Source organism: Megalops cyprinoides, chromosome 18 (assembly GCF_013368585.1).
Source record: "Megalops cyprinoides isolate fMegCyp1 chromosome 18, fMegCyp1.pri, whole genome shotgun sequence".
NCBI classification, from domain to species: domain Eukaryota; kingdom Metazoa; phylum Chordata; class Actinopteri; order Elopiformes; family Megalopidae; genus Megalops; species Megalops cyprinoides.
In genome coordinates this window covers 13,224,471-13,237,000 of record NC_050600.1, presented here as the reverse complement: position 1 = coordinate 13,237,000, position 12,530 = coordinate 13,224,471, and the positions used below count along the sequence as shown (strand labels likewise).

The 12,530-nt window shown below is 37.3% G+C and overlaps 1 protein-coding gene across 1 annotated transcript in view; it reads left to right on the top strand.

Moving 5' to 3' along the window:
• The window catches only part of LOC118793233 (zeta-sarcoglycan-like), a 55,541-nt gene that overhangs the window by 27,826 nt on the left and 15,185 nt on the right, over positions 1 to 12,530 (top strand). Inside the window, exons 3-5 of the mRNA XM_036551303.1 lie at positions 1,547 to 1,634; positions 7,874 to 7,996; positions 10,971 to 11,043. Coding sequence (XP_036407196.1) covers positions 1,547 to 1,634; positions 7,874 to 7,996; positions 10,971 to 11,043 — 284 coding nt within the window. The remainder of the gene's footprint in view (positions 1 to 1,546; positions 1,635 to 7,873; positions 7,997 to 10,970; positions 11,044 to 12,530) is intronic.

Here is a 12,530-nt window from a genome sequence, read left to right as displayed (position 1 = left end):
ATGAAAAATGCACATTTTAGTGAAAGGGTGGATTTAGGACATGCTTCCATTCATGTAAATATTAATGCAAAAAAAGAGCATACTGTAAACAAACTAACAAAAATGTGGGATTAATCGGATTTTTGCTGGCATTCAAAATTGTGTGTAGTGCATATTTTAAATGTCGCTGGAGAAATCAACTGTTCTAAAATTAGAACAAAGCAGGTGTGATTTATTGGACTAATATATTTCCCTCATAAACATTTTACTTGGTTTAATAAACATGAAAAAACAATGTAACAGAGGGTAATGAACAGCAGGTGCTCAGCTGTTAAAACAATGACTGTGCTCTCATTGATGAACAGCACTCTTCCTACACATTTTAATTCAATGAACACAGGTGTGTTTGAATGGTGAAATCCGAGGCCAAGAATCAGTCGGCTGTGATTTTTTGCATCAACATTTTTCATTATAACAAAATAAATAGCAGAAATAACAGTGCTCCATTGAGAATGTCATGTTCCGCTTCAGCAACATCCATTTTGATTGGGCCACTGTCCCAATATCATGAGTTCAAAATTTTGTTTTACAGTTGTTATTTATTTGCACATTATGAAAGAATGTCTTTAAAGGGGCTGAGTACACACGATGAAAACTCATTGGTTCATTCATTTTGTTTAGTTGGAAAAAAAATTGAGCCCAATGACCAAATACATGTTTGAGGTACAAATGGAATAAATTGAGGTAAATTAAAATAATTTTAAAATTAAGATATATGATGGGTATGCCTTTTGATATACATATAGCTGAAGCTGTTGAAGGTATGCCAGGTTATAATATGCTGATAGTCATCTGGATAACATCTGGATAACTTGTGAGTGGAAGATGAATGTGTGCTGATGGCAGACCTGCAATGAGCAAAGAACTGCCATTGTGGTAATGTCAGTGCTGTCACTCTTGTCAGCTGTATAAACTGTTAATATAATATTGTATCGCAAGCCATTTGGATGGCATTACAACTGCCCCGATGTTTGCTATAATCCCGTGGGTTTCGACAGAGTAGCGTGCTGTCAAGTGTAAATGCAATGTGCATGATTATTTGTCTAAGCCATTCTGCATCTTCCTGTTTCCCATTAACACTGTGTTGCACCATATGATTTTAAATTAAATTTAAATGAGTGATATATAATTATGTATAATTTACATATACATACACACAACATTTTCAAACAGCGTGGCATCCAATTTTATGCTTATAGAACAGCTGTCACTTTCTGCTTTCTACACATGGAGAAGTTACACTTATTTGGCCATAATTTGTGCCACTCACTGTACTTGTGGCTTCAAAAGGCAGACATGCTTAGACCGACAGTAAACATGGAGACTGCAACACTAGCTACTGCAGCCACTGATGCAAGAGATGTGAAGCATGTTTGAAAAGCTGAAAAGATATCATATTTAATGAACTTTCTTATCTTCTTTGTCTCTTCCCCAATTCCTTCTCTCCTTCTGCCTACCATCCCTGCCCCCCCCCTTCCTTTTTTCCCCACTTCTCATGTTTCTTCAGGACAGTCCACTAATCTTACAGTCTGATAGGAATGTGACTGTGAATGCAAGAAATGACCTTGGGCAGTTAACAGGACAGCTTACCGTTGGTGAGTTCACTGTTGTGTGTATCTTATCATGCAGCAGTTTTTGTTTTTTTGCACAGGACAAAGAACTGTGTTCTTCTTTTTTAACCACTGTGCATTTATATTTCAAATATTTATGAAAACATCCAGTCATTAAAATGTATGCACTTTTTATATTCCTTTCCAAGACTTTTTCTTCATACTCAACTCGGAATTACATGTCAGAGAGAGAGAACAAACGTGAATACTCTCAACTTTTAAATTAAACCCAGTCTGTATAGCCACTACGTATATAATTCAGATGCTTTTCTTTGTGTTGATATATGGAATAATTGTGTATGTGTTCTCTGTATATACTGAATGAGGTTAAAAATCTTTGTGAAAGAGGAGGTGTAATTTTGTGTGAATCTATCCAAGGGATCATGTCTGATAAGAACACATGGTGATGGTAATATTGGTTCATTGGCAGAAGAAAATGTTTCTGTCATCCTTGCATAGCTCTCCTTCAAAACAAGCTTCTTACAGATGTCAGCGGTCTGTGTGACTGACCGTATGTAACACGTGGGAAGCACTGCAGACAGAATTTGATCTATTGAAGCTGTGGAAACTACAGAGGTTTCATCATGTTCATACCACATGTGTTTGTGATCTGTGTGTGTGTGTGTGTGTGTGTGTGTGTGTACACACCTGAGAGTAAAATAGATCTCCCAGAGGCTGTCGTACATACTGTAAATAACCGTTTGGAAAAAAAAAAAAAAAAGCAGCCAGTCCTGCCTCTACCTCAGAAGAATTACCTCGCTGCTTCAGGGTAAAAACTCCACCTCTCAAGTGCCCGCAGTCTGCTGAGTTCAGTGGTTGAGAATAACGAAATGTGAGTGCGTGCCCAAGCTGGCAACAGCTGCCACCCAGGATGTGCCGAAAGGTGCCCTCACTGTGCCCGGTGCTGCATCTTTCCCCCGCACATGTTCCCCAGGGGAAGTCTGGCACAAAAAGTCTCCTTTGTTGTGCAGTGCTGTGAAAGGTACTACTTTTTTAATTTAATGAGACACCAGGGTAACTTAGCTCTCATTTTATCCGTGGAGCCATTTTAATTCATTTTGAATTCAGCTTAATAGGTCCAATTCCAAAATAACCAAAAAAAAAAAAATCCACAGTTTTTATTTTCATCCTACACCTGCTAGGAACACAACAAATCATCTTTGGAAATCATTTACAGGTCATTACATTGGAGGATACTATAGGAAGAGTATCAGTCAACAATTAGTCAGCATTCAGGGTCAGTGGAGTTCTCTCTGGGCTGTAAAATACATTTGCTACATCAGTTCATGTTCATTAGTATTCAGCAAATGACTGTATTTACTTTATTATTGACTTCTATTATGAAAAGTTTGAGATGTTTTCATTTCTAATTTGTCCTCAAAACACCCATGGCATGTAAGCATGACCCCGGATATAAGCAATCATATTTATTAGCGGGAGTGTTGGACATTCATAGCAGATAATGTCTTTCAGTGGGTTACTAAGCGGTATGAAATTACCTATGGGCACTGGTGCTATAACCAATCCTTGAGTGTGCAAGACAATTTTATTGTTGGCGCTTCCTCCTAGCCAACATCCCGTTAATTTGAAAAAGAGCCTGTCAGCGGCTATTTGAATTGGGGACATAAAAATGAAAAGTGACCTTGTTCTACTTTAGTACACTAACTTCAATAAGGTGATGAACTATGAGCAGTAATCTATTCACAGCTTGGTATAACATTGGAAAAGATCCTTTGTTGCAGGGAACATGTTGATCTCAGAAGTGCAGTGGGTGGCTTTTGCTTATTGATTGTTCATTTTTGTATGTATTTATCAGCTTTTGTCAATATCATGATGAAGTGGTGCAAAAACTACAAGAGGGGGAGGGAAGGAAGGCACAGTGTATGAATATGATTCTTTGAGAAAAATCTGCCAAGACCAGGACTTACTCTCACTGTAGGTCAGGTCCAAAAACATGGTATACTCCCAACCTTTAATTTTTGAGTGCTAAAAAATATATGAATCCATTATAAATTAGAATGCATCTTGTAACACCATTAAACATCTTACATCTGGACTGGCCATGTCCATTTTTAATGCTCTTCTTTTACAAAGACAAAGGTCTGTAATTGTACACATTGTCCATGTTGTAAAAGGTTATAGACCATTCTGAGCAAAAGCATAGATGTATCATATTGAAGACTTCAATACAAAGTCAGCATCTGAGTGATCTTACCATATGCTGTGCCTGAGTGGGTTGTGTTACTGTACTGTGCCATGTTATCTCAGAACATACTTGACCTTAGATCACCTCAGCTACCCCTCACTCTGCCCTTACATGGCAACTGTTAATACAGCAGGGAAGAGAAATGCTCAGAAATCACTTTTTTTTTTGAGAAATGTGTTATTTTCAGTTCAGATGTCTATATGGAAGTGATCTTGAAAACTAACATGAAACTGAAGATGGAGATTATATTACTGCTTATCTACATCAGTTTGCATACATTTTATATCTGGTGTCATCTTCATGGGTGTTTTTTTAATCTACACTGGATCCTCGGTCTCTGTTCTCTTCAGCATGGCTGGTGTAGATTAAAAATGACACACCTGTGGAGATGACACTTTGAAAAGTGCCACCCCCACCCACAGTGCAGTCTGGCCCTTGCATTTTAAGACTGCCAATGCAAATTCCTGACCACTCTAAAATATCTGTCTATTATGAAACTTGAGAAGAAAAAAGGCAAGTAATCACACAGCCATTTTACCATTTTAATCCAAGTACATATTATGATATGATTTTAATGTAATACACTGTACATGCCGTAGGGAGTAAAATATGCTGCTGTTGATATGTGCAATTGCTCACATGTTTAGCATTGGCGACCTAGCCTGACAATAAAGCCACTGAAAGGAAGGAATTAATGACCGCCACCACATCACCACCCTGACCTGACTCAATCACATCAAGGACTCCATAGTCAATATTACCCCATTCAAGTTCAGTCTCGGAAGCAATAATTGCTCTTGAATGTCCTTTCCTTGAATGTCCCCCCCACATACAGAAAGATTTTGGTATCATTTATCTATGCCTTTGTCTCCAATATTAATGCTTGCATCTCATTTAAATACTGAATAATAATCATTAAATGGTGCTGTAAATAAACTGGTAGAATCACTCAAGCAAGTTTTTTTTCCTCCTGTCTTAGTAATGTGGGTGTTAACATTGCCTTATGTTTTCATTTTATTAATGAATTATCTTATATTATTATTATATTATTAATTATCTTTTGTCTTTTGGTGGCCATAAATCAGCATGTTTTACTTGAACCATAGTTGTGCTGCATTATGCAGTTTTTGTGATGTTAAGATGATACTAGCTGGTACTCAAACATGGCCTTCTACACCATATCAAAACCGTATCACTCAACAGTAGATCAGACATACAAATTCTGTACCACCAAAATATATTCCTAGCAGACAACATAAAATCTTAATGCTGACAAGAGATGTATTTTTGCAGTTTTGAGACTTTATTAGTTTTTTACATGTTGATGTCATTTTAGGTCAGTTTCACTTATTTTCAGTATGTTTCCAAATTTATGTTGATGTTGACCTATGTTTATGTGTAGATAGACCTGAAGTAACTCTACCTGTGATTATTCTAGGCATTGTAAAATGCCACTTTATCAAGAATTAAACATGAACCCACAGTATACAATGGCAAAACCAATACAGGTTAATGGCCTTTTAGCTAACTACATAACAGTGCAGTTTTGTTTATATTCAAAGATAGATTGGTAACTAATGGTTAATAGGAAGCTATTTATTTATTGATTTAAGCAGGTCTTTGATTGCTATTTTAATTTTAGGCAGAGAGAAGCCAACTGATGATAAATGTAATACTCCAGTAAAATATCTATAGTAAAACAAGGTCATCATGTTTATTTTAAAGGTTTTAAGATGTAAATGTCCATATTTATTTGTGATAAGTAGCCATGGTATAAGCAAAATAATATTCTCCACCTGAGTAGGATTCTGGTTCAAAGATTGAAATAGGTCAAACAAATAAAATCATATTTATAAATTCATTTTGTCATTGAATAATGAAAGTATTGGCATTTTTTCCGACCTTTCTTTTATTTTCAAACATGACTTGAGATGGCCTTGTAAATAATTCAGATTTCACACTAAAACCATAAGATTACAAACTTACAAACCACGCATATGTCAAAGTTGCATACAGCCCTCCACCAACACAAGCCCTATTGTTCTTACAGTATAATGAGGTGCAAGCGCTTTGCATTGCAACAGTAACCCAGGATGATTTCCAGAATGTAGAATAAGCTTTGCTTGTTAAACAAGATGCAGTCGTTGCTGCCAGAGCATATTTTAAATTCCCATTATTTATTCATCATTGGTGTTTTTTATGTGCCTGACAGCCATCAGCAGTGCTGCTATTTGTCTTGTCAGTAGCAGTTAGCGGCGTGAGGCTTGTCTTACTCCTGGGGCAAGAGAGGTGAATTTGAATTTATGCTTTGGTTTCAGTGTTATTAAGAATTCTGAAGTGATTCGGTCCTCTTTCTTAATCTCCTTCCAATTGTAGTCAGCTTGTACAGTATGTCAAAAGGCAGGAACATCAGCTGACTTGAAAAGGCCCACCGTACTGAAGTCACGGTTCATTAGGGAGATTCTCTTGATGCCTGCTCTATAATTATCCTGTTAATTTCCACTTGTCATTGTCATACATTCTCACATCACAGTTGGTATCTGTGTATATTCAATGAAGTAAACAATAGCACTATCCCCTTCATGCCATTCTCTCACTCACCATTTTACTTTTGTTTTCATTGTTGTTGACTAAAGGTCTCATGGTCTATAAATTACTATACTATAAAGCTGACAGCTGTCTCTGACCAGTATGCTGAAATTGATTCAGTTAAACAATATAGGCCTGCTGTAACTTTTGTAACCATGTTACACAACAACTTCAGTGTTATGTTTCCACATGTAGCAATATGGCCCTACATGTTACCAACTTATTTCTGAGAGAGACAGCTCATATTAACTTTACACACATCTCAATTTGCATGATAATACAGATACTGATCTTGGCCAACATGGTATTCAGCTCAATTACTGTGTGTGCTATTTGATTGATGACTCTGGTGTTCAGAGGCATGGGTCCTTTGATCATGAGATCAGTGGTGAAAACAATTGTGACATTATTGTCTTCACTGATGAAAGGGGCCCCACTAAAATAGCAAAGGCTCCAGTCACATTTTATGAAGAAAAAGTCAGTCCTGCACAATGAAGTGGAACCGCCACTGTAATGGGCCACAGCGGTGTAGCTATTTTTATGGAGTTCCAGCATCCCCAACGCTGCTAAATGTAATAGTAAATCATGTTTTTGTGCTTCATAACACATGCAATTTTGCAAAATGGGCAGCATCCGGCTCGACTGTAAGCTGATGTGTCAGTGAGGTCTGTTCCACAGGCACTTTATCAAACTCAAATGCTTCAACGTTTTTAGTGATCTTTGTTTTCCCACAGAGATTATATGTTTTAAATCTAGAAGTATTCATGTATATGTGTGCAAATTATTATTATTATTATTATTACATCTTAACATTGTTATACTTTTGCTCCGTACAGTAAAAATTAAATTCATTGTATTCTGTGTCTGTTTTTTGTAATGTCTGGATACTATATTGGTGCCACTGCTGACAGGCAAATTTCTCTTGCATGGGGTATAAGGCAGTTTTATTCTGTTCATGTGTAAAGCTGCATGTACCATGAGTTTACCACTTGAAAATGTTTCAAAATGTCAATGGAGAAAATAATTAAAATTAAAATGACTTATAATTAGCTACATCAGGTAGGAAATTGCATGAATGCAGGGGCGGCAGTGTAGCATAGTGGTTAAGGAGCAGGACTCGTAACCGAAAGGTTGCAGGTTCGATCCCTGCTGGGCCGCTGCTGCTGTACCCTTGGGCAAGGTACTTAACCCACAATTGCCTCAGTAAACATCCAGCTGTATAAATGGATAACATTGTAAAAAAACAACTGTAACCTATGTAAGTCGCTTTGGATAAAAGCGTCTGCTAAATGAATAAATGTAAATGTAAAAAATACACAGCATTCCTGTCGTTCCCCTGCCCGCATTATTTGCTGATGTTACTTTGTTTGCCTTACTTCCCTTATATTTTGCTGCTCGGCTGAATACCCCTTTTTTGTGTCTGATTTAGGCTCTGAGATGGTGGAAGCACAATGCCAGCGGTTTGAAGTGCGGAGCAGTGATGGTGAAAGGATGCTGTTTTCTGCAGATGAAGAGGAGATCAGCATCGGCACAGAGAAACTGAGGGTGACAGGTGAGATGACTTTGCCTTCAGAGTTAGGAGGTTGATGTGAGTTATGAGGAAGCACTATTCCCTTATGAGTGTAAAGAGTAAATCAATACTTAAAGCCAGGGGCCTCTGTAATAAATGTGACTCTTTTTTTTTCAAATTCACAAAATACCCATTTTGTGAAGGACATCACAAGACAGTTTATTCTCTTCAAAATGGAACAGTCACTGCGCTATTGGCACATCATGCTGGAAAACAGTACACTAGACTATCCGTTTGTCTCCTCCTTGAATCACATTGTCAGTTTCTTAAAAAAAAAACTAAGTTTCCTTATGTACTTTACAGCCTAAAAGAAAACAATGTTACAGAGGTTTTAGCAACAGTACAAAGCATATAAAGGATCGTCAAAAATGACGTCAGAGAAAGTCCTGGAGGAGCATCTGAAAATGTGTTTCCAGGGAGAAGTGAGAATAAAAAAGATAGGTAGCAGGTAACATAAGCGTGGATGGATGAATGGGATAATGAAGCACACCAGTAAATGCATCACATTACATTACATGCATTTATCAGACGCTCTTATCCAGAGTGACTTCTAGCACAATAGAACGTAAGTGTATCCATTCAAACTAAATTAGCAACAGTGTCAGACCAGGCTAACAACACTCACAGATCAAATGCATATGGTTTTAATAGATGTTCATAATCAATTAATCCAAATGCAATTAATAGCTCAACCATAGAGCCTTCAGAAAGTCCACATAGGGAGTCAAAGCAAGAAAAAAATGGACAGACGCAAACAAGGACCCCGCCCCCACCCCCCAAAAACCCTGAGGCACTGTGTCAGGTAGTGATTGGACAGGATCACATATAAAAACAGGCTAAATTAGCCAAAGGCTATTTTATTCTCCTTGATTGATTGGGAGAAATACAAAACCACATAAGGAAATCAAAGAAACATTTCCAGCCTGGCCTTACTCAGTGAGTCCTCCCACAATGGTGCTGAAGGCCAAATTGTGCATGAGTGGAGTGTTTGGAAAGACAACCCATGGGGTGACTGTATCAACTGCAGTTTCTCCCGGAAAGGCTTATGAGTCTCTTCCTTTGTAACAGTTGTATTGTATGCAACAAACAACATCTGGACTGATTCACAAGGAGCCTTAACTGCCCATGGCCTCTGTGTCTGGGAGGATACTGCTGTCCAGGCCCTGAAAGCTTCCCAGACTTAGAGAGCCTGCATAAATATCTGACAACAATAAAAAAAATGCAGGACCTGACATCTCTTCACCTGGACCACCTAATATTCCCCCAAAACAGAATATAAAATGTTTCTATAAATTATTCTTAGTACTCTAAATTGCCCTTATTCAACCAACTTTAGAAGGTAAGATAAGGCTTTGCTTCACAAGATGTCAGAAACCCTTATCTTGGTCCAAGTACTGCTAGCTAGTGAGCAGAAGCTTGCAGGCTTGTTTTCAAAGTGAAAACCAAAAGAAAATGAAAATGAAAAATAAATGCAGCTCAGTAGTTTTTTTTTTTTTCTCTCACTCTGCCCATGCGATAACACACTCTTATTTTCTTTTTTTTTCATCTTCATTTGGACTATTTATAGCAGCTCCCACCTACATATTCAATTCAAAAATCATGACCAATTAAAGCTGTCTATCTAGCTTTGCCAGTATATTATTGGAATTTATGCTTACTATTGAAACAACACTTTCTTAACTGGTTCATTTTTCATGCCTTATGTATGCTGCTGTCATGCTTTTCAGTAGAGCCTGTTACAGTCACTGCTGTTGTGGCATAACATTACGCCCTCACCTAAGGTGTTACGGGCCCAATGTGTGTTTTCACAGCAGTATGGGGTGAGACACCCCCAAAACTTTATTTTTTTCCGCACCCCCTTTTATGACTTGAATGTGCATAATTGCCATCTCACTAAGCAAGACTTACAATTTTGGCTAAAATAGTCCAGTCTACAGGACTCTCCATTGTCTTTGCTGTCAGGAGTTAGAGGTAAAAAAAAAATGGTTGTGCTCCGTTTGCTTCCTTGCTTCATGGTATTCCCAATTAAGCACATTGGCAGTGAGGTCAAGTGGAAACCATTCAGGTAGAGATCAGGACACATCAGGGCTCAACAGATGGACCGATCTGTTCAAAACCTTTAATAAGAGCAGGGTGAGTTGGAGGAGGGTGTTGGGAGGATTTAGTTTGGGAGTGATCGGGTGAGACATCTCTTTATCACTGTCATGTTTGAGAAGTGGTGGCATGAAGGAGCTGGATTTTGCCATCAGTGAAGAAACGATGAGAGAGTAGGCAGCATACTGCAAAGACTGCTAAGAGAACTTTCTCCCAAAAGTAAATTTATTATTTCTGCTGGGCTTGTAATCTTTTCTGATTATAGTATGCAAATCAGTCCTGTGCAGAATGTATTAATTGTAGTAAAAGTTCATTTTTCTTTTTATTTTTAGCCTCCAAAAAACCACAACAACAAAAGTATCCCCCAGTCTACCCTCTTCAACAATAAGTGACAGAGAGGGACACTTTTACAATTGTTGAGTTTGACTTGTCAGGTCATGAACTTGCAACCAAATGTATTTTACAGTTCAAGTGATTCACCCGAGTTAAAGTTTTTTGTTTTTTTTTCCCTTTATTTTTTCCCCTTAAGTTACATTTTTTCTTCACACTTCACTTTCTGGCTACATTTGATTGCTGTTTTTTTCCCCTACCTCATCCCCTCCTTCCTCTAACTTACTGACCTCATGAAAAGGTTACCACGTGTTCTAAGCTTCCAGATACACAGACATGCATCTGACAGAGTACACAAGACAATGGTCAATACCTGATGTGTTGTAGAGCCTGTGTAATAGTCTAATAGGTTGTATGCCTATACATGTGTAAAACATTCCTGGTTGAATTTGCTATAAAAAACTGTGTATCTTGTAAGTATTTGTTATATTGTGCATGTTTTAACATTTTTTAAACTTCATTGACCTTTCAGGAACTGAAGGAGCGGTCTTTGAGCACTCCGTTGAAACACCTCATATTCGAGCGGAACCTTTTCAGGATCTGAGGTGAGAGATGGTTTTATTTAAGATCTAATCAGAAACTAATCTTATCAAAACTAATCTTATTCCACCGGTACTTGATGCCACATATTTTAACAAACAAAATTAAATAATCTTTTGTTTTCTCCATTGGATATGTATGTTCTGGTATCTCCCTTTTAATATGAATATGTCAATGTCAAAAAGTGACTATGGAGAGTTTGTATTCACTGACAGGTTATTAAAATTAAATCATGTCATAAATCAGTGGTTTAATCAACAACTGAGCTTCAAATTTTTATTGTTGTATCCCAAGCACCATAGAATTGTGAGGGATTTAAAAGGCATTGGAGTACTGTAGCAAGTTATATGTACTGTATTGTTGTAAAGGGCACAGCTGTAGAGTTTTCTCTGACATGGGAAGCTTTACAGGAATAGCCCAAAAATTGCAAAGGACGACATTTGTTCTCCTTTCAAATGTCTTTGTGTGCCCTTTTAATTAAAATCATATGTGTTGTGTTGTGTATCTGCATAGGCAAAAAAGAGCCAAATAGTCACTTATAGTGGGGTGTAGTAATTCACCCAAACAATTTTGTCACTGTATTGATCAGACCATACAGTGATTGAATAATGATTTCAGGTACATTGACAAAATGTAATCAGAACCAGCTTTCAGGCCAACAAATATATGTATCATGTCTTTCCTGCAACATGAAAATACACAGCTCTGTGAAAATCATTGGCTGATACTGGTTGCTTCATCTCTCTAGGGGAACATTCTTCTTGACAATCATTACAAATGTTATTACTGCTTCTCATCCATTGATTGCTACATCAAATGGATGAATCATGTGTAAATTGATCAAGAAAATATATTTGATGTGATTTTATTTTGATTCATACTGTGTTTCAGTGTATTCATTTATGTCAGTCAGTGGATGAACTAGATTAACCCCAATACCTATTTTGGAGAAAAATGATACCATTTCTGGAATCTATTTTTATCAGAGCCACAAGACATTTGCCCTCTCAATGAAAGTGGAAAATTGTACACTTAAGGTAAATGGAACATTTAATGGTTTTATAGAGCCAATTAAAGGCTAATGATTATGTTAGACTATGACAGGCAAAATTTAACAGTGCCTCGTTGAAATTCAAATGGATATGACTAAGATATTAGAACTGCTATATAAATTGGAAACTTTAAGACATGAATTTTTTCCTATCAATTTTGCGCATACTAGGTTGTGTACTAATGTGGCTGAAATCAACTTCTCCTAGTGTTTCAATATTGCTTTTACTTTAATGTTCAAGGTGTCTAACAGTTTTCAGAATTCTTTTCCTTTGAGATGGCTCTACAGCATCTTCAACATCTACTATTTTGTGTTGAAAGTGCTGGTTCCTTTGTGTGTGTGTTTGACTGTCAGGGATTCAATGGTATCTGTAAGACATGCAGTGCTGTGATGCTGGGGGAGCAGGATCACTATTTTACATTGAAGATGGAAGATTCAGTG